Source organism: Periplaneta americana, chromosome 16 (genome assembly GCF_040183065.1).
Source record: "Periplaneta americana isolate PAMFEO1 chromosome 16, P.americana_PAMFEO1_priV1, whole genome shotgun sequence".
Taxonomy (NCBI): domain Eukaryota; kingdom Metazoa; phylum Arthropoda; class Insecta; order Blattodea; family Blattidae; genus Periplaneta; species Periplaneta americana.
In genome coordinates this window covers 40,676,546-40,700,963 of record NC_091132.1, presented here as the reverse complement: position 1 = coordinate 40,700,963, position 24,418 = coordinate 40,676,546, and the positions used below count along the sequence as shown (strand labels likewise).

The following is a 24,418-nucleotide window of genomic DNA, read 5'->3' as shown; positions in this document are numbered from 1 at the left end:
ATCTGACTGAGGATCTGGATAATATGTACAGTATTATCAGACAGTACAGTATGATTATTTAGTCCTGACAGTCGCCGGAAATGTGCGCCTGGGTTAGGCGAGTCCATTTAGTTACGCCAAGGGGTGTTTGGGTTAGTCACTCGCTTGCCTTCGGAGCGATGAGATGTCATGCGTGCGGTAGAGCGGTATGTTTCTAGTACAATTGGAGCTAATCAGGTGATGTATGCAATGGAGGAGGAAAGGAACTGGTCACCCTACACCATTATCTCCTGGCCTAGTTGCCTCATAAGTTGTGCCATGTAGGCTGGTATCATTTGTGAGATTCGAAGCTGTCTTCGGACAGTTTACTAAACAAAACAATGGTAAAGCGATAAAAAATTTAAATTATGGTTTATTTAACAACGCTCGCAACTGCCGAGGTTATATCAGTGTCGCCGGTGTGCCGGAATTTTGTGTCGCAGGAGTTCTTTTACATGCAGTAAATCTATTGACATGAGCCTGTCGCATTTAAGCACACCCAGGCCGACTAAATCGATGAATAATTTCAATAATACATTAAAATGGCCGACTGACATAAATAAATAAGTTAAATAAATAATTAAACGAATGGATACATGAATGAACAAGTAAATAAATAAATAAATAAATAAATAAATAAATAAATAAATAAATAAATAAATAAATAAATAAATAAATAAAAATCTTAAGTGATAATAATTGTCCTTAGCCTAATTTGTTGTAAAGCTAACATCATCTTTTCAATAGCTAATATGAGCATTTACGCGGGTAATAAGAAGTGCATTTTTATTTTACAATATCGATGCTTTTTTTTTCCCTAGTTCGACTATATCATCGATTTCCCACGTTTATAATCCATATACGAATCCTGTCGGATCCAAATGGAATTTGTATTAACTAAGGATTGTACTTGGTGGTACGTTTTCGCGCGGCACTCCCGTTTACCCTATCGGTATTCCACCATTATTCTATTATTCGTCAAACAGTGCTATGTAGATCGTTATCTGGTGCAGCGCGGGCAACGCTACAGCGACAAAAAATCTACAGTTTCGACGACAGAAAATCCTAGAAGGGAATGATGCTTCCATGATCAAACAAACTGAGGAGGCTGTAAGGGTAGAATACGTGAATGCTGTGTCGGTTAGGAAAGCCATACTCCAACACCACGTGTTAGGTTGTCTTCTATTTTGTAGATTTATTAATGCCTTCCAAAGTGGTTAACACAATTTAAAAGAAACCTGGCTACCAAAAGATGTACGAAATACGAAGCGTCAAATGTAGCCCAGAAACTGAAAGTTATCTCTGATTTTAGTACCTTTGCTACCTTTAATTTAAGGAATAAAACAGGTTTATACTTAATTAGCACTTATACTGTTACATGAAACTTAACTCTCTTTTTTATCAGCATATAATTATTGACATGTCTTTAAGCCTAAGGTCATAATTGCATGCACAAAATTCCTAACAATTTCAAAGATACCTTGTCGCTGTAAAATTAAAATTTATGATAAAATTATAGAGCAGGTAAACTCCAACTACTTGGGTGTCCAAGTAACAAGTGACCAAGAATATCCGGCTGCTTAAATGATATTATATGGTACAACCGATATTTAAGTCCCCTGCGATGGCAGAGTGGCCAGACATTCAGCCTGTCATGCAGGTGGTCTGGGTTCGAGTTCCGGTGAAGCCTGGAATTTTTAATTGAAAAATCCATAGTGACACTTATGGTGGAAAATGTTGCATTTAGGGTTTTTCTCGAGGATCTCCCGTTTCCCCATGTTAGGCATCTACATCATTCCGTCAACGTTTCGTCATTATTCCATAGCATTCTCCGAACGTCGGCTGGCGACGCACGAAGGAGGCTGCCCTGGGGTTGCCTGCTCGGAACCTGGGTACGCAGCGAACCTTAGTGTAATCAGCCGGTGTGGCTTTGGGAATGCGACTAGCTTGAGGGTTAGCGCAATAGATCGTAAAAGGTCGCAGTGCTGGGTCATAGTGCCCTCCTCCCGAAAGTTTCATTCCATTCCATTCAACCGATATTCAAGAACAATCTCAAAGACATAGCTAATTTTAACGTATAGTGCTAAGGTAAGTGCGGATATTGTTAAAACTAAATAAATACAGTCAACTCTGGATATAGTGAACTCGGTTATAGTGAACATTCGGCTATAGTGAACCTAAATCGTTGGTCCCGACCCGCATACATTAAAAAGTACATTAATATTTCCGTTTATAGTAGCCCTAAACCTTTGCTTCGGTTATAATGAACCTAAAACTATAACTTTCCCAAGAAAATTTAATTTAAAATGGCCAAAATCGTAATTTAGGAAACCCTTTCTCCTACACACTTCCAAGAATATGTTCAGAACAAAATCTCAAATCTTCTACTCCTTAAGTGCATTAAAAGACAGAGGATTCGTTCAGCTTCCTGGACAGTTTGAAACATGTTAAAGAGAATAGTGTATGCAGTAAGAAATAAAGGAAGGATTAGTTAAAAGAAGTTATTAGAAGAATAGGAAGAAAAAGTGTTTATTTTGTAAAAGGGAGTAGAGTGATGACCAAAGGGTAAATATAAGAAGGATTACAGTATAATAGTCATCAACCCTCTCTCCCGCATCTTTGTAAAAGTGAACCCGGGGAAATTCCAAGGCCGAGTACACAATAGCATACCTCTAGTGGGAAGAGGTGCGAAATCGGTCACTGCCTACTATCTACATGACCAGATTAGATTCACGTTTCGAACTGTGAACATCAGGATGTCGAAGCGGAAGTGTTTAAGTTGGAAGATAAAGCGAACATTAGTACTGATATTGAACGTGGTCTGTCCCAAATGGGCATAATAATCTATGTATAGCAACGTCAGCAGTATAAAAACAGACACTTCGGTTTTAGTGAACCTCGAATAAAGTGAACGAAATATGCTGGTCCGCAGAGGTTCACTATAACCGGAGTTGACTGTATTGAATGTGGCAGGAATAAAAACACTCAAACAAGTAATTGGAAAAACAAGATTAGATAGACTAAAAATGAAAATATCATAAACGAATGTCAAATACAGGACATTAATAAATTATTGGATACAGAGAAGAAGAGCTAAATGGAGTGATCATGTTTTAAGAATGATGGAAAATCGATTGGTCCTTACAATAGCTTACATGACAATAAACCGAGAGGAAAGAAGCACTGGACGTTCCGAAAGCGAAGAAGAAGAAGATAAATGCATACATACAGATATATTATAGTAGATTTTCAGGGCATAAACTTCGGAGACCTCTATATTTAACCAGTTTTCACATGATGAATTTAAAACAAACTGGGAAAAATGTTTTGTGGTGTAAATGCACGTATATACTGCTACGTGATACAGAATTATCGGCAGTCTGAGGGGGTATGAAACGTGCCTCACACGTGATGTGTGTTTATTGCACACATGTTCTGAATGTGTTGAAATAAATCCCGGAGTGTGCACTCGCGCTGAGTTTACACCAGAGACACGTGTGCGGCGCTGTTCATGTAAGTTCATTTAGCACTCTTCCACTGGTGGCTTGTAATAGCAGAACAGCATGTACGCTTGCTTGTAGTTAAGCTTGTGTTTTATTTAGCTTTTGTTTGATGTAAAGGAATTCGGGGAAAACTTCAAATCAATTTGTCTCGGTTTCAGTTCTTTGGAAAGAGATGTACAAAAGTATTCTTTTTCATAGAAATTTAGAAATCTTCTCACAATTTGTTAGCTGCCACAAAGGACAAAGAGTAATTAAGCAAATAAATATGTTTACAAGTTCATCGAACCATTGATTTTGTTTTCACAAATGAAACTCCCACAAATACAGAGCTGCAAATACAATTTTAGATTAGTAAAAATATACCCAGTTTTAGAGAGAGAGAGATAAGTACTATGAAAACGTGAAAGAGTGCTAATGAACTAAGTTTCATTTCGAATATAGGTGATGCTTTAGTAGAGATATTGATCCTTTCAAAGCAGCTAAAGTTACAATCGAAATAATAGATGTAGGTATTCCAAGTAGAGTTGAACAACGATTGAGAAAGCAAGAGTAACAGCGCCTGCAAAGCCGAAAACCCGCACGACAGTATTGCCTACGTCGTTGATTTCAAGACATCGGGAGTGGTCAACTCTCGAACGTCAAGCAGCTTTGACTTGCCACAGTTGTTTATACTAGACTGAACTTTTACCTATTTTGGCAAGTGTTATTATAAGTATAGGCCTAAACATCAATTAGCCTATATGAAACATCATATCTATCTTTCAGTGTATAATAATCCATAGGTATTCCAAGCCTCTTAAGCACATCTTTCATTAAGAGAGTAGCGGTACCTCTTGCTCCAACCAAAAGTCCAATTACTTTAAGTTAAATTGGAATTATTTTCTCTAAGTGTTATTTTTGTAATTAGATTATATTTCCCACATTTACCAAAAGGCTTAGAGTTCGTTCCCTATAGGAAGGAAGTAAAAAATGCACGAGTAAAATTGATAGATCCACTGAGATAGACAGCAGTTATGCTACAAAATAAATTCTGAGCTTGCGTCATTTATCAGCTTCTTTCGAAAGACATCTGTTTATAAAACAGAATTGAAAGTTTTATTTTGTATAGTTTAATTTCTATTTCACCTATGCCTGCACTATTTTGAGTGGTTTCAAAAATATTTCTTGAACCTTACGATATGTAGCCTGTATTTATTTAAGCATTGCACAATTGCTCTAAACATGGTTAGAAGAAGTCGTGTTACGACTTGCGTTATATTTTCTGAGTCTGCTCGGCGGTCCAGGAGGACCAGGACCGAATAGCTGATTGCTGGACTCATGCCTACATGTCACAGTAGAGGTGAACGAACATCAGCCAGTACGGGGTTATATATGTGGTCAGCATTATGATTCTTCGAGTCGTCGTTGCTCGTTTTCGAAACCAGATTTCGTTACCTACCGTAGCTCCCCAAATTCATTATGATACTGGGTGGGCACTGGATCTGTATACTGACCGAAATTCCGTGAGATTCCTTTCCGATGAGGACTCGAACCACTGTATTGGGATGTTTTTATTTAGTGAAATTAAGCAAATACATATTCTCTAAGGCGAAAATGTTATTTATGTTTATGTGCATAGTTCAGTTTGCATTAGATGCCTGTTTGTTGCAAAATTGCATAAAACAAAATTTTGGCGAAGCAACCCAATTTGTTTTTCAAGTGACTTAGCTTCTTCTCAATTGTTCACCTCTTGAAGAAAGATGAATATTATATTGTATTAACGTAATGTAATTTGTGTGTGTGAGTACAATCGTGTTCAGATATTCTTTATTTCAAGCTTCATTAATTTGTTCTTAGAAATAATTTCTAGGAATTTAAAGAAGAAACTCGGCACTAATTATAATTAAGTTTGTATGTTCATATAATAGGGACGATAAATTCAGGTTTTCTGAGAAGGTACTCGAATGGGGCTTCTTCAGGAAGCAAGAAAATCGGAAGACCCGACATAACTTGGATGCAATGAATAAGATACGACATGAAAGAAGGAATTCGAAGAAGGGAATTAGCGATGATCGAGACACGTGGAGGAAAACAATATTATATAAACAAAACAAAGTTGTATAATATGGTACAGAAAATGTCCAAGAGATTGTAAACTTGATAAAAATAATGAATAAAATAGTTCCAGTTTTTGATAATTCAACGTTCATGCAACGTTCAGGTGTTTCAAATTGTAATTTTTAAGAAAGAATTTCAAATTGACGGTTCCCTTCTTCCTGTCCCCCATCCAGCTGGCCCGGTTAGACGCAGCTGTTTAAAAGGTGCTCGCCTAACCTTGAACTGGTGTTAACGTACCTTGTACAGTTTGCCTGTTCTTGCAGACTTCTTGAGCGTCTTGAATGTAATTGACCATTCCGTCTGGGCAGTCTGCAACTGAAACAAAAGAAAGGAAATTGAGGACAGGGCATTAACAATACTAGCACGTGTCGGATATATCTCTGGTTTTGAATGCAGAAGATGCACTTTATGCATCATACTTGGGTGGGTTTGCTGCCTCCATCACACACGCGCATGATACCCGCATGGAGCCCAGACTTAATTAATTACCGCAGCGTACCAGAACGATGACCTTGAATCGAGAAAAATGACCCGCATATTGTTGTTGATCAGAAGACGTTGAAGGTTACCAAAATAACATTTTGTTACACAAAGAATGAAACAGATGATATAGGATCTACCAAGCACGGAAATGGAAGGGAAAAAAGGAAGCTGGGTGATAAGAAAATAATTATAAGGAAGAAGGGAAAGAGATAGAACTAGACAAAAATATAAAAGCAGAGAGAAGGAAGGAAGTAATATTTTGATTGCGTGACATTTCGATGCCCCGCCTTTAGCGGCGATTGCAAAATTTTCTGCCTATTAATAATAAAGGACGTTTTCATATGCAAAGGAGTACTGTTAGCCTTGGACCTTCGTTATAAAAAAGCGAAAGCGTTACCGTGGAAAAGAGTGTGTTTGATAAATAGCTTCTTCATGTTTGGTGATAGAAGTTTCACCCGATTTTATATTGTAAATTAGAAAAAGAATTACGTATGTTAGATTAAAAATTAAATTTTTATAAAAATTGAGTATCGGTGGGTGATAAAGTACCTGTTTTTGAAGAGTTGTCTGGTAAGAAAATGTATGCGGACATAGTGGATACATTAAGGAATCACAGTCTTTCGTACGGCACCATAAAATTGGGTTGAGAAATTTAAGAAGAAGAACGAAAATCAAAGATGAGTATTGTGTTGGAAAACCCATTTCTCTGACCGCTACAGAAAATATCGATGCCGTGCAGGACATGATTTTGGAGTATCGACGAATTGAGCTCAGACATATGAAAGACTTTGAAAATTTCCTATTAACGTGTATTTTATATTGCATACCTCATGATATTAGCATGACAAAATTATTTGTCAAATGAATCCCTAAATGTCTGAACGCTGATCAGAAATCATCTTGAAATTCAAGTCGATTTTTCACAGTTTTAAAGAAAATTCTTTTGACATTTTAGATCGCATTGTAATTATGGACGAAACATGGATCAAGAAACAAAATAAGAATAAGAAGAATGGAAACATTCTGGTTCTCCCTGCCCAAAGGAATTTTGCGTTCAAATATCGGCAAGAAAGATCCCTGCATAAGATTTTTTTCTGGGGAGGCCGGGAGAACAAAGACGGAATAATTGAAGGGTTCAGAGCCATAGTGGGAGAAACTGCATATATTAAAAACGGAGAAAAGGGTTAAAATTAAGTAAATACCATAATTTAATGAAACATATAGCAAGTAATATAAAGTATGCACATTAAAACTAAATGATATGTCAATCTTCATAATTTCATGAAACATATTGCAAGTAATATAAAGTATACACATTAAAACTAAATGATATGTCAATCTTCATTAAACTATGTTATTCACTTAACTTTAATCCCTGCTTTCTCCATGCTTAATAAATGGTGCTTGACCCAATATGGCTCTAAACCCTTCAATTATGATAGATTACTTAGAACAGTGAAATATTGTGACGGGAGTTTATTATTCTTCATTATTAACTAAAATTTCCAAATATGTGTTGTTCTTGCAAGACAACGCGCCTGCTCAAAAGGCCCTCACAACTTTATTGCAATTTGTTTTAACTTGGCTGTGAATTGATTGAGAAACTCCCATATTCCCCAGATTTATCCCCTTCAGATTAATAACATCTACTTTCGTAACTTAAAAAAATAAAATGAAAGAAGTTTTCATCGAATGAAGCTGTAGTGAATAAATACTGTACAAGAGCGGTATGCAAACCAAGACAATATTTTTAAAGACTTAGAATTGCTTCATCATCGTTCTGGCAAGTGTGTGGAGTTAAGGTGAGGCTTATATTGAATATATAAAACATTTTTCTGAAATAGAATAATTTTTTCTACTTTAGAGTAAGAACTTCGAATTCGAATACTTGCATAATTTCTTTTACTCTTAATTTCGAAAAATACTTCCATTGTGAATCCTAAATTATTCATCATCCTGGCACGACGCTAATTTCATCTATTTGGAATGCGTTTGTGTTTGGTATGTTCATTTTGATGTTACGGGTGAAAGGACACCATTTTGAAAGTTATAAAAGGTACTGAGCTGAGAAGAACGATGGGTTGCGTATGCGCTGCTGAACACGGGCCTCTTGTAAATTCGACTGAAAAATCACAAACAATGGACGAATTGAACGAGGATACCAACAGATTCTTTTCTATTCTATGGCGGATGACTACATGAAGCATTCATTGCTGTTATCAGTTTCTTGGAACAAGAGCCTTCCTTACTTCCATATCTTTTCATACTCTCTTCCACACGAAGTGGTAGCTTCCGGAATGTGTCAACAGCAGCCAAAAATGGAGTCTATTGATGCCGAATTCTTTCCTTTGTTGTCTGTAGCCGGTCCTGATGACGCTTTTTTCTTACAGTAGGACGTAAGAAAAGAACAGTGTGCTAGTGAACTGATAAGATTCGTATCGCGAACGTCTTACTTTATTATCATTTGTGCAGTTCTTGTAACAAAAAGTATTCATATTTCTTTTGGACAGCATAAACAGTTAACTAAGGGGTAACCTATTTAGTTCATTCTATGAGAACGCAAACGCGAATACCTGCGATCAATCTTATCTCATTAGGAATTTCGACCACTGCAAGTTTTTTTATAATAAACAGAAAATATGAGCTGTACAAGAATTTAATTATCGGTTATTTAACGACGCTGTTCTACTATTTAGTTATTTAGTGTCGGTGAAATGAGTAATAGCGAGATCAGTTCGAGGATTTGCTATGAGATTACTTGACATTCACCTCACAGTTAGAAGAAATATCGGAAGAAAACGAGATAATTATTTCAAGCAGGATTCGAACCGGACCACGAATCTCGTTCGCTAACCCCTACACCGCACTGCAAGAATTCATGACGTCAGTTTTTAGTTTTAAGAATTGGATTTACCATTATCACAACCATTTCAGAACTCTGAATGTTCGCCATATGTGGTCGATTATAACCTGAATAACGTATAGGCCAGGGTTTTAAGATAAACATAAGGGGTGCTATTCATAGACATTTCGCTAGCCCGCGCTACGAGTGTGCTAAACTAGCCGTGGCTATCGATTGGTTACTTGTACAGGATTCATATCTTATCATATCGCTAACACTGGTTTATGAATACGAAAAACGTTAGTTCGCTGTTCATCCACCGGAAGCCCGCGCTAAGAATGTCTATGAATACGGCCCAAGATTTTTTGTACAGAGATTTATATGTCAATGGGGCATTGAATTTTGAAGTGCGTTTCAAATCTTTAAACTCGATTTTCTCAAAACAGTGTTTTGGGAGTTACGACAGTATAGTTCTGAGGGTTCGATATATGTAATCAAAAGTAAAATGACGAATATCAAAATAATAATACAAGAAATAATAATATAAGAAATACAATGAAATTATATCAGATAAAACATAGAAGAGTTGGTTAACTAGAAAGTACAAGGGCCGATGACCCCTTTAAACAGTAATAAAACAAAATGAAAAAGCAATTATTAAATATATGTTTTTAATTCATGCACGAACGGTAATATTTAATGAATATTTCTTACCACATAGCCTGTGGATAGTCTCAACGGGCCGTATTCATAGACATTTCCTAGCACGCGCTACGAGCGTACTAAGCTAGCCCTGGCTATCCACTGGTTAGTAGTACAGAATTCAAATCATATCCTGTCGCTAACACTGGTTTATGAATACGAAAAACGCTGATAATCCACCGAAAGTCCGCGCTAAAAATGTCTATGAATACGGCCCAACAGAACTGACACAGAATTCAAAATACCAAATTTAATTTCCACACAGTTGCATTACAAATTTTCATATACAGTATCGTGAAACTACGCGTTGTGGCGCCTAGACATATCAGATACGATATGTAATCCTTCATTGTCTTCAAGGAAGTGAATAACAGAAAAAACGAGGTCAGTTCAACGGCGTTGACCTGGGACTGCGTCTCCTTTCGGGCTGTACTAAGGCTTCATGCATTGCCTTCTTTTGTGATTAGTGACTTCGGGAATACACAGAAATAACATTACTAGTAATAAGTTACAGGAAATCTACACATTAATTCTGTTCCACCCCAGAGTGAAAATTAAATCCGCTTGTCTAATGTGTTTATTGTTTTTGACTGCAGAACAGGAGATATACATTTCCAGATAATGTATACGCTTTCTTGTCAAGCCGTAGTAAGCTTTGACAACTGAAACGAAGCTGTAATATGCTCATTCGCTCTTTAGACACGATTAATGTGCCAATGTTTTGTTACGGTCGTATATATATATATACAGTAGTTTGTGTCAAGATGAATACGAGAAAATGAACACGAGCAATAGAGAGAAAGAGAACTCGTGGATATAATTTTATTTACAAAAAATGTGTTTTATGAGGCTGTTCTCATGTTTTGTATAAAACCCGTTACTACAAAAGCAATGTATAGGCCTATATTATATGTATGAATGCATGTATGTATATAATGTATAGGCCTACATGGTGGCAGTTATATAACTGTACAGATTGAATTGTGCAATAGAATATATTACAATAACTTAAAAACTTTTGCATCTGTTACCTATTATTGGAGAAAATTGTTAATAAAATGCATGGTTAATTAAAAAATTAGGCTGAAAATCTGCGTAGTTTAACAGGAGAGCATCGCCGGCTTACCTATCTGAACCATATGAACTTTGGTCTAAATACCAGCATTCCGTCTCTTCGTCATTGCAGCAGGATTGCCAAACTTCCGAGTGGAAGGAAATAACAATAAGTGTTCGTCCATTTTATTGAAAAACTGCAGAGATAAATCATTCCTTATAAATTTTTCTAATAACAGTAAAAGTCGAATCGTACGGAAAGTATTTATAGAGTAAAGCAGTATTAAAATTATGGGAAAATTACTTTTTCTGAGAAAAGTATTCATTTAGAAGTAATACGTATTGTATTAGAATTTTTTGTTGTAGGTACAGTATTCTATCGAAGAAATACGCTGTTAAAAATCTGCACAATTATATTACTTCACACCTGTATACGGTATGTAGGCCTATTTAATGCTCACTACCAGTGGCGTACGCAGAATTTTGTCAAAGCGGGAGTTATTATTGAAATTGTTTACAATTTACGTTATCGGTATTTTAAATTTTGTTTTATTATTATTATTATTATTATTATTATTATTATTATTATTATTATTATTACTAGTATTATCATATCACAGTATATTTATTAATGTTACACTATTTTCTAATAGAACATATTCATGAATGTCTTTATAAAATTTTTGAAACGTAATTTTTTCATTGTCATCCAATTTTTAACAAATTTTAACTTGCCTTTAATTTTGTATAGTAAAAAATGCTTGTGTCATTATTACACTCACACAATTAGCCTATATATATATATATATATATATATATATATATATATATATATATATATATATATATATATATTGTAGTTATTTGTATATGATAGGTAAGACACTTTACATAACAGGAAAATCCAAGGAAGCGATCAAATATATTGAAATATATGTTATTTCTTTTTAAAAGTTCCGGGAGGGGGTTAAATCCGGTAGTTCTCCTTGCGTACGCCCCTGCACAGTGCATATTATGCAGGATATTATTTTATGAAATATCACAAAATTAAACTGAAAGAACGTTACAACTACTAAACATTTTAAATTTTGTTCGATACATAGGTTTGTTGGTTGAAACTTCTTGGAATCTCCAGTCTCCGTGATGTTTCGTGATTTGATTTTGTAGGGTTGTACTAGAATGCTTCCCATATGGTTTCAACAATGTCTTTAGGTCTTCCTGGGCCCAACGCCCTTCCTACTCTGCACGTTTCTGTAAACCGTTTATATTACAGTTTAAGGAGGTGCACTTCATCTTTTCGTACTCTAGTGAAGTTGCGTCCAACTTGCATGCGTAAACCACCGATACAACAAATATTGCAAACGCATCATTTTCGACATTTAAACCGTAACAAGATTCAACGCCCGGTTTTTATGAATATTATTTAGCAAACAGAATAAAAATATAATATAGTGAAAATATTTTGAGTTCAATCATAAGATTTATCCATTTGCAAATGTTTATTTGCTACAATATGTGTAAAATATTAACGTTTTCACCTTTTCGGCATCATCAGATATGTTAAAACACGTAATCTAGAACTTGAACAAATTAACGAATATACATTGTAATATACATGACAGATAAATTTCTTGAGTTTTATGTATTATGTAGTTAAGTAAAAGTTTTTGTAAAAATGAATTCAAACATGTAAATTTGGAAGGACAATTGTGATTGTATATACATATAACTCATGTTACAAACATATGTGAATGGTTAAATGACACGCATTAAATTACTGACAAGTACGAATATCAGTGATATGAAAGGTTTAAATTGAATTTGTTAATTATAAGTGAAATGGTAATAGCAATAGATTTAAAAGACAAAGTATTATAAAACAATGAGAGATGATTAATGATTGTAAAATGATTTCAGAACATGTAACTTTGGTAGAACAATTGTGATTATCTATACTAATAATAAATCTGTAGCTGAAATTTTTCTAGTAATTTTCGATTTTCCAAAAATAGTTGATCCTAACATATATAATTAACCACCCTGAAACCGAAAATCGCTTTTTTGACATTTTTGTTTGTATGTCTGTCTGTCTGTCTGTATGTTTGTTACCTTTTCACGCGATAATGGCTGAACGGATTTCGATGAAAATTGGAATATAAATTAAGTTCGTTGTAACTTAGATTTTAGGCTATATGGCACTCAAAATACATTATTTAAAAGGGGGGTTATAAGGGGGCCTGGATTAAATAAATCGAAATATCTCGCTTATTATTGCTTTTTGTGAAAAATGTTACATAACAGAAGTTTCTTTAAAAATAATTTGCGATAAGTTTTATTCCTTGAAAAATTTTTATAGGACTGATATTTAATGAGATAAATGAGTTCTAAATTAAAATAACTGCCATCTAAGACCGTGTAATGAATTAGAAAAAAAATGACTTCGTCTATAAGGGGCCTTGGACAGCAACAATCGAAAGCTATGAAAGATAGCCTACAGAGAATGTTTGTGTGTTTGTATGAAGTAATATCGGAAGCTAAATTAACCGATTTGTATAATTAATTATTATTTCACCATTGGAAAGTGTAGTTTCTCTAGATGGACATAATGCTATAATGTTATTACAGTAACTTCTGATATAATATAATATAATTTATTTTTATTTATTTTATTTAAATTTAAATATAATATATAATATAATATAATATAATATAATATAATATAATATAATATAATATAATATAATATAATATAATATAATATAATATAATATATAATGTAATGTAATGTAATATAATATAATATAATATAATATGTAATATTATATAATATAATTTAAGTTATTTGAAGGGTTCACAACCATAGTCGGCCAAGTGCCATTTACTGAATACGTAGAAAACAAGGGTTAAAATTAAGTTATTACCATAATTTAATGGAAACCTATAACAAGTAAAATAAAATATACACATTAAATCTAAATGATGTCAATCTTCATTAAACTATGGTTGCATGTAATAAAAATTAAGAAACATGTTAAAGGAATTGTCATTGCACCAAATGAGTGTCTCTGGACCAAAATGATCGCATTTTAATTATTTGGATGCAATTTAAATTAAGTAACATATTAAACGATTTATCCTTCTATCAAACACGAATGTTCCCTGGATCAAATGTCCTATTTTAATTATGTAATTACTTTATATTTATTTCTAACGGGTGCAGCGGAGCGCACGGGTACGGCTAGTATATGCATATAACTCATGTTACGAACATATGTGAATGGTTAAATGATACGCATTAAATTATTGCCAAGTACGAATATCAGTAATATGAAAGGTTTAATTTGAATTTGTTAATTATAAGTGAAGTGGTAATATAATAGCAATAAATTTAAAAAAGCAAAGTATTATAAAACAATAAGAAATGATTAATGATTAATAGTAATGATAAAATAATAAAATCTTATGTGTCGTATTGTCATGTTGTTACAATTGATCATAGGTGGTTGTTTTGCAATACATTTGGCTGTTCTTCAATCCAAGAGTTCTATGTACTATATACAATCACAATTGTCCTTCCAAATTTACATGTTTGAATTCATTTTTACAAAAACTTTTACTTAGCTACATAATACATAAAATTCATGAAATTTATCTGTCATGTATATTACAATGTATATTCGTTAATTTGTTCAAGTTCTAGATTACGTGTTTTAACATATCTGATGATGCCGAAAAGGCGAAAACGTCAATATTTTATACATATTGTAGCAAATAAACATTTACAAATAGATAAATCTTATGATTGAACTCAAAATATTTTCACTATATTATATTAGATTTATCTGAATACAAAATGAATTGCAAAAGAATAAAAATATGTTCAGTGGTTTTAATATTATTACTCTTTAGTTCCGTGACGTTATTTTATGGACATGTTTCATTACCGAGAATAGTTACTTTGACAATGCTTTTGTAACTTTTTTAGCCACTTCAGAGTAAATTTTGTTACAATAATGAATTGTTACAGGTCTTTCCATTAGCGAATTTCGATGCTGTCATTATCTCACGAACGACACGGACCGTAACAGCTGAATGAGCATATTGAAACAAACTAAAAAAGAACACTGATGTACAGACATACTTACCAAACAACTGCCCTGCGATGAATTGGCAGGCAGACTTGTTTGCTGCGGCAAACTCAAGTACCAGTCGAGTTTTGGGCAAAGAAATTTTCCATAATCCTTTCCGCTACATTGGCTCTCGGACTAGGTCATGGATGCAAGGTATTTTCAGCTGATTTTTTTTTTGCTATTGTCTTCCATATTTAGGAAACAACACACTGCACGTGCATATCAAATTAATGGTTGGATGGTTAGTACCTAACGCAAGCAAGGTTTTTTGCAGTCCGTCCATTCATTTCGAAGCTTGACGATGTGAAGAATTCCATTTTGACGGGGGTATCTGTCAGGCGGAAATAATTGACCCTTACGATAACATAGATGAAAATGACGGCCAGGAAAAATAGTTTTTATATGTGCAGAAAAAGGATAAATAATTCTACCTGGCGCTCTATTTGTTTCTTTTATGGCGAAGTGCATCAACATCGGTTAAAAACACAGCAATCTAGGTTACGAAACGACGGTTAAACAGTAACCGTGATTAAATTGTAATTTCTGTGCACCATTCATAATCATCGATTACTTAAACAAGGTTAGCTGATACCTCATTTAACCAGCGTAAAGTCTATGATGGTACACTGTTTCTACAAAATAACTAAAGGAAAGCATCCATTCCTCTGCAAAGATAATAGTCAACATCTAAAAACGATTGCGCTTACTCCGTGCTACATGGAAACGAACGTGTCCTTTATTTTCCCATTGCATTTGTTTGCCTTTGAGCGCTGTTATGTTTTGCGAATTGCATTTGTTTGTTTTTCAATGTTGTTAGGTTAAAATCGTACAGAATTGAAAATGAAATGCAAACATGATCATATTCAAAGTGAGCTTGAAGTGTTGATAGACTTAATTACTATATTTAAGTATATATATATAAAAGATGGAATCTCAATAAAGGAAAAGGATGAAGAAGATTAGTACGAATGTGTGTATACGATCCAGGACCCCAATCCATACTAGGGAATTGTGCATTATTCTAAGATCCATCCATAACCTCTCTTCGTTCACCAGTGACGTAGAAAAAGAGATACTCGAGTGTCCCCTCTTAAAATAAAGAAAATATCAGTTGCATATAATTCTAATATGAGCAGCCGATTCATAGGAGAAATACGATTTTTTCTGTGTTATTTTAAGTGACCCATTTGTTGCAGCAGAAATGACATTGTAGATTTTGATAAACGAATTCCCTCCTGAAATTTTCTGTCACTTAATTCCTCATAAGAATTCTCTCTTTCTATTAAAGAAACTTCACGCTCACCATAATCTCTATCCAAGTAATTCAAGTACTGCACAATAATAGTCGTCTTCGAAATAATCAGCTGTGGATCTGACCGCCATTTTGTTCTACTTGGCCTACTAATCACTGGTTATCTCCTTTAACTACTCGAATATAGCCGTTTAGAGATTACTGTGGTTAACCTCCTATTTAAGTCCTAACCGAGGTCGATGCACCGTAAAATTGCTTAACCAGAGATCAGGTGGCAATTTTAACCGGTGGTTACACTAACCGACGTTGATGCACGTGGGAATTAATGCCTTAAATCTATTAGAGGATTTCTCCAGCTCTACTTTCCTTCTGAATTTGAAAGCAACGTCAGAATTTATCGCTATTACTCGGGCTTCAACTCACGAATCTAGACTCATGACAAGAATGGTAAGCGATCAACCACTGGGCATGACATTCCGAATTAACGCGATATTGGGATTTGAAATAGGGATAGGTGAAAGTGTCACGTATATAATTATAGATCAGGGTGAGAGACTTTCTACTTCCGGACGAGCAGCTACGTACAAATTGCGCCTTCTCCACTTCATTATGCCTGGGCACTCATAACTCCAGCTGAGTGTACGGAAGCGATTTCGTGCGTTTCGCTTCTCCATTTCCGACAACTCTGTCATTCCGGTAAATTAGGTGATTATATCGCCGACTTGACTTCTGGACGAGAGAATATCGGATTATCGATCTGAGTCCGTATCCTTGTGTTTCGGCTGGTTACTGAACTGAGACCTCTTCCCGCGTGATGACAACTTCCACGCCGCTTCTCAATTTTCGTATTTACGAGTAGATTGCCTTGTCTGTTTGAGATACGAAGGTACTGTGAAAGTAGAAGACTAGGAATGTATTATATGAATTAATTAAAGTAGCCTACTACATCTCAAATATGGACCGTTGTTAATCGACTGAAATGTGAGTCCTTTCTACATATTGGAGACCAGTTTTTTAACATACAACTATGTCTTTCTCCTTTTTTTCATAGTGAGTTATTTTACAATGCTGTATCAACATCTCAGGTTATTTAGCGTCTGAATGAAATGAAGGTGATAATGCCGGTGAAATGAGTCCGGTGTCCAGCACCAATAGTTGCCCGACATTTGCTCTTATTGGGTTGAGGGAAAACCCCGGCAAAACCTCAACAGATAACTTGTCCCGACTGGAATTCGAACACGGGTCATGTGGTTTCGTGGTCAGACGCGCTAACCGTTACTCCACAGGTGTGGATTCTTTCTCCTTACTAAGTATGGAGGAAGGGTAACTTGGAAATTGACCGTTACATAAAAATACAATTCGCTTTGTTCTCCTTATATTCCGTTTTTCTACTATTCCCATTTTTCTCCTTGTATTCCTTTTGTTCTTCACCTCTTCTCCTTGTTTCACTTGTTCTCCATGTATTCCCCCTTTTCTCCACACATTCCCCTTTTCTCCATATATACCTCTTTTTATCCACGTATTCCCCCTTTCCTCCTGTATTTCCGTTTTTCCCTTGTATTCCCTTTATTCTCCATGTCTTCCCCTTATTATCCTTATTATCTTTGTTTTGCCTTGTTCTCCTTGTCTTCTGTTCCTTGCTGTTAACGTAGCAACAGGTGATCGCACCCGAAAGTAGTTCTACTTAAAGACATGCAGAATAATAAACCCATAGTAGCTCAACTGACAAAGACTATTTCATTCATTCATAGTGTTCTACCCAAGGGCAGGTCTTTCACTGCAAACCCACCATTCTCCAATCTTTCCTATTTTCTGCCTTCCTCTTTGTCTCCTCATATGATCCATATATCTTAATGTCATTTATCATCTGATATCTTCTTCTGCCATAAACTCTTCTCCCGTTCACCATTTCTTCCAGTGCATCCTTCAGAAGGCAGTTTCTAATATATATATATATATATATATATATATATATATATATATATATATATATATATATATATATATTCCGAGGTTTCCTCAAACGTAAGGCGAATGTCAGGTAATCTATGGCGAATCCTCTACCTCATCTCGCCAAATGCCATCTAGCTATCACTAATTCCATGACACTAAATGACCTAGTAGTTGATACAAGGTCATTAAATAACGATATACGGATCTACGCCCGAGCGCAGTTTGGGATCAGAAGGCAAACGCCTCTGCCGACTGAGCTACGCAGGGAGAGGTGCTGACGGCTGTCACACACTGGTTCCGATCCCAGGCGGCAGACTTCTACGACACAGGGATATAAAAGCTGATCCCTCGGTATGACAAATGTCTCAATTCCGATGGGGAATATGTTTAAAAATAGCTGACCAATTGCTGTATCTGTTCCAATAAATCTTTCCATGAAATGGTTTTCTTTCTGTAAATAGCCCTGGAAAACTTACTTCCTGAACGACCCTCGTAATTGCGCTCGAGTGGCCAAAATTTGTATAAACATTTGTTTTGACATTATTAACATGGTGGAAGAATTTTTTTTTATCTTTCCCCCTTGAGAATGTTTGCTTGTAAGAGGAACGCAGAAAATACGAAAGATTGGAGAATGTTGGGTTTGCAGTGAAAGACCTGCCTTTGGGCAAAACATGATTATGATACTGATACTCTTTGATATGGAGTCACCAGAACGCCGGGTTTTTATACATCCACTATACTGATAACGGAAAAAACAATAATGTCATGGACGGGATTCGAACTTCAGTTGTTGCGTACGTCTCTATCAGTATATTACAATATCAAAGGCAAAAACCTTTTTCACACGTCATATCTCGAAACATATAATTAACAAGCGTCTAAAGTATTCAGTATTTGAAATGTAAAAATGTTTATTTTCTATACGGATTACTTCCGATCTGAGAAATTGACGTAACTAGGCCCACAGATTTGACGTCACGTCCAAGATGAGGCATAACATACTGCGACATGTAGAGGGAATGATTTCATGTCACCCAATAAATTTAATTGAAAGAGGCGCAGAGGTCAAGCTCAGGGCTTCTCGTTAATGAAGCGTCGTGACCCTGGCTGGGGCATCTCTACAAGATTCCGAGCATCAGCACCTGCCCGGCCTCCGGCTGTGCTGGGGACCGACAAGCAGCGTTGCCAGACAACACGGCTATCAAATATAAATAAATATAAGGGACAACAATAAGTTTCGGCAATGTGGATAAGCGCTAGAATCACTATCTGTGATTAGGCCGAGGAGACATTAAAATCGATGGACAACGAAGTCTTTGTGAGATACATGGGCGTATTAAGATAATCGCATTAATCGAGTTTTGTATAAATAATACTGAATTTAAACCAACACAATATGCTTCATAATATGAATGAAGCTCTATTTGCATGATGTAGTAATGGTGGATGTGGTTGAGTGGATAGGTAGGTAGGTGAGTTATTTGTTTATTCGGGGAAGTGTCAGTTGCGTCCGGGGTTTTTAAAATATATACTTCAGTTGCGTCCGAGGTTTTTGAAATATATACTTCAGTTGCGTCCGAGGTTTTTGAAATATATACTTCAGTTGCGTCCGAGGTTTTTGAAATATATATTTCAGTTGGGTCCGAGGTTTTTAAAATATATACTTCAGTTGCGTCTGGAGTTTTTAAAAATATATACTTCAGTTGAGTCCGAGGTTTTTGAAATATATGCTTCAGTTGCGTCCGGGGTTTTTAAAATATTTACTTCAGTTGCGTCCGGGGTTTTTAAAATATATACTTCAGTTGCGTCCGAGGTTTTTGAAATATATGCTTCAGTTGAGTCCGGGGTTTTTAAAATATTTACTTCAGTTGCGTCCGGGGTTTTTAAAATATTTACTTCAGTTGCGTCCGGGGTTTTTGAAATATATGCTTCAGTTGAGTCCGGGGTTTTTAAAATATTTACTTCAGTTGCGTCCGGGGTTTTTGAAATATATACTTTAAACAGACAAACAGGGAGAAAGAAGCTTTTTATTAGTAAAAAACATGATTAATTTGCAGCAAGGTCATATAACAAGATTGGATTTCATCCGGAATCTGTCATTTAGGTTTCAGCCAATACGATTGTAGTTTTATGATGAAAATGAAACTCATGAATTTTAATATATTTTGTGGTGAAAAATGACACTACCAACATTGTATGGTGAAGATGCCACAAATAACATTTTTAACCTACTTGTAACGTTTAATTTGGTGATGTTACAGCCAGTCCTAAGTCTGTAAAATGGGAAAGAACGCACCTGACGTATGAGCCAAAAAATATAAGGACGCAAGTGACGTATAAAACTGACCGTGGGCCGCAATCGCCTGTCCCCGGTTTATTCACACTGCAAATGGGCAAACACCCTGTGGCAGTGGTAACAAATTACTCTCTAAAATTGAAATTCATATTAAGTAATAATAATAATAATAATAATAATAATAATAATAATAATAATAATAATAATAATAATAATAATAATAATATTCTAAAAAATGATGCATCCTGAAAAGGACGATTTGTAGTGTTAGTCATTGTATGACTGCGATGTGGTAAACTACTTTGCCGTTTTCAATAAAACGTTACCGGGGTACACCACGTGGAGGTGAGTTTACCATTAGAGCATCAGATAAAAGATAAACTTTGGAAAGAAGCTTTGTCAACTGCACTTCCAGAATGGCCTAGAAGAACAGCTATTGCTTTAATCCGTACTGCTACAGGGCATGACTGCCTAGTCAGCCACCTTCATCGCCTACTGTAGGTTCCTATCAAGTCCATATTGTATCCTCTGCAATACCTTGGACGTCATGGACCCTGATCATACCAAATTTGCTCATCACTCTCAGCTAGCAGCCTTGTGGACAGATACTGGGAGGTCAGAGAAAAAAATGATGAATTTATAAACTATTTACTTTTAAGTTGTTCTCTTGCAATTGCTTTGTATATTCTCTGTTTCTTTTGCTTTTGGTCATTATAAATTTAATGACATTAGTTAATTAGATACCTCTGCATTAAATTAATAATAATAATAATAATAATAATAATAATAATAATAATAATAATAATAAGCTAATGAGAAAGAAGTATTCGTGACACGAACAAAATCCTCTACTGTTAAAATTAGAACCTTCTAGCTGGTATCTACTGCATACGACTGTAACGTGAATGATCTCATCGGCACCATGAGCTGTAAAGCTGGACCTGGTGTTCGGAAGGAACTCCCAACAGATTTCGGTAGCGAACGACTTGACCTGAACGCAAGTTGCTTTCGAATCCCCACACTGGCGATGAATGAAAGTTCGTAACTCCCTATGCCAACTTGTAATATATGTGAAAGGAAAAGAGATGGAAGTTAGAGGTGGAAGATAAATAGAAAATACTGTTGTTCATTTATTCCAGAATTCAACTTAAGATTGGAACAGACATTAATATGGTTTTCTTTCGTATTAGTATAAAATAATTACTAATACTACTACAATTGAAGGGTTCAGAGCCATAGTGGGCCAAGCGCCATTTATTTAAAACGGAGAAAACAAGAGTTAAAATTAACTGATTACCATGATTTAACGAAACATATAGCAAGTAACATAAAGTATGCACATTAAAACTAAATGATATGTCAGTATTCATTAAACTATGGTATTTACTTAACTTTAATCCTTGCTTTCTCCGTTTTTAATAAATGGCGCTTGGCCCGCTATGGCTCTGGACCCTTCAATTATTGCTACCGCCATTATTCTGTTACTAGCATTGCTAATGATAACTAGTATAGGTATTGCTATTACTGCTATCAATATTGTCATTGTTGGTAATGTCTGTGCATTTCGAATTGGCGGATCAAGGTCAAACAATGGGCTGCATTTGCCACGTGTGCTTAACCCCAATCCTGGACTATTCTCCTCAACTGAAATCGGCTGGGACAGCCAGGATTACCGGTGCTTCAGTTGACAGTTTTCACTTCAGTGACTCTTGCGTGGTCCGTACGTTTGTGAGTGGCCTTGATCCGTCAGTTCGACATGCGCTGAGTTTTTTTTTTTATAATTATTGTTAGTGTACTATACTATTGACAATGTCAGCAGGCTAGTGTGGTTGCTTGACAACATTTAGGCCTATATATCTTGAAACGTTATTGTTTTCGGTGTAATGTAGCGATTAAAGAGCCCTACGACGTTTCTTATTTAGCCACAGTGCGACTTTCTCTGTAAATGCTAAAGAGTTTTGAAATGTTGTGGCAGATTATGAGTGGCATCTACAGTATTAGGTTGTTACGTCCACCTTTCGGTTTTTCCTTTCAAAATTTTCTAGTTTCTTCAATGAAAGACGACAAGCGGAGTGAGAAAAATGCCTATCGCCTTGGAGCACACTAAGGGCCATATTCATATTCATTCTTAGCGCGGGCTTCCGGTGGATGATCAGCGAACTAACGTTTTTCATATTCATAAACCAGTGTTAGCGATATGATATGATATGATATGATATGATATGATATGATATGATATGATATGATATGATATGATATGATATGATATGATATGAATCCTGTACAAGTAATCAGTCGATAGCCGGGACTAGTTTAACACGCTCGTAGCGCGGGCTAGGGAAATGTCTATGAATAGCACCCATAGTTTCTCATCAACAGCTCCAAATCTCCTTTCAGGGACGCGAACTTGCGTATCATGTAGTTTGTTCCCCCCCCTCCCTTTACTATAAACGAATAATTCATTGTCGCAGAGATGGGACAAACGATTGAACTGACGTTGATTTCGAGCAGAAGTAGATAAAGGATTTCGGTAATATCCACTGTAAATCTTTCGGATGTAAATAATGTTTTATTAATTTACTAAATCCAGGAGATTTTATGTAATGAACTTCCTTCGTATATGCGTTATTGTAAAATTAAACTGAGATGGTGTAAAAAGTTTAAATTATGATAGAATCTGAGAAGCGTTGTGATCTGACATCGTTATGAGAGAACATTTCGCGTATGAGAAGAGCGGAAAATTTATGTAGATGTTGAAGTTATTAAAATCTAATGTGTACTCTAATTATGTAAAACAAATGATAATATAATTGCACACTGACTGCAAAATAAGCAATCTAGAAACTAAATCAGAAAAGTATTCTTGAACATACTTTTTTTTCCACAGTCTGGATGTAGGACATATGTTAATATTAATTATTAACTTCGTGTTTGATATAAATCTTTATGTTATAGAAGATATTGTTACATTAATTTAATTAGCCTATATGCTGATGTATTAGCTCTTTGTGATAAACACTTAGGCTGTAAGGATAGTGGAATAAGATCGTTAGAAAAGGGAATATCTATTGAACATTGCCATGTCACTATTAAAATATCGTACGCTTGATTACAGAAAAATGTATGTGAATACAGTTTTAATAATGTGTTACGAAGTATACTTGGCCTGTTTCTACACTAGAACCGTATCTGCTATACATAAAATATATACAGTACTCCAACTGCTGCTTTAATGAAAACGAAATACCTAACCTTTTAGTTAGTTGTTTAATCAAATGAATTAAACCTGTTGGAAGTCAAAATTACTTTTCCTAGGATGGACTTCAGGAAGCCAGTGTAAACTTCCTCTACCATCATACAAGAGAATAAAAAGGGTAGTAAACAACGAATAATGTATCGCACTTAATACGTTACTCTGGAATTTACTACCTATACATCACACGAGCGAATTGCCTGTATATATCACACGAGAAAACCTAATCCCCTCAGTAAAGAGTCAGGATACGTTGTAAAGAGGTGCAGTTCGAACCGTAACTTTCAAAATACACTCAACTTTCTGTCAAATAAACTTAAGCATTGAAATTTTTAACTGGGAGGAATGAAACTGGAGCGTTATACTGATATTCTATCTACCAAGCGTCCTGGAGAATAGCTCTGTTGGATCCGTTACCAAGAGTCCTAGGGAATAGCTCTGTTAGATCCGTTACCAAGAGTCCTAGGGAATAGCTCTATTAGATCCGTTACCAAGAGTCCTGGAAAATAGCTCTGTTAGATCCGTTACCAAGAGTCCTAGGGAATAGCTCTGTTAGATCCGTTACCAAGAGTCCTGGAAAATAGCTCTGTTAGATCCGTTATCAAGAGTCCTAGGGAATAGCTCTGTTAGATCCGTTACCAAGAGTCCTGGAAAATAGCTCTGTTAGATACGTTACCAAGAGTCCTGGAGAATAATTCTTGATGCAAAGGAGAGGTTTTCCCTTTCCCCTTTTCCTGCCTTTCTTGATGATGGAGACAATATGTAGCTCAGAAACGTTGGATGCCTTTACATCTAGGACAGAGTGAAACTATCCATAACCCTCGCACCATAATTAA

The 24,418-nt window shown here is 35.4% G+C and overlaps 1 protein-coding gene across 1 annotated transcript in view; it reads right to left on the bottom strand.

Annotated features, from left to right (window-relative positions):
- The window catches only part of LOC138692228 (protein scabrous-like), a 118,574-nt gene that overhangs the window by 37,637 nt on the left and 56,519 nt on the right, over nucleotides 1-24,418 (bottom strand). The window contains exon 3 of the mRNA XM_069815359.1: nucleotides 5,856-5,933. Within this exon, the coding sequence (XP_069671460.1) occupies nucleotides 5,856-5,933 (78 nt within the window). The remainder of the gene's footprint in view (nucleotides 1-5,855; nucleotides 5,934-24,418) is intronic.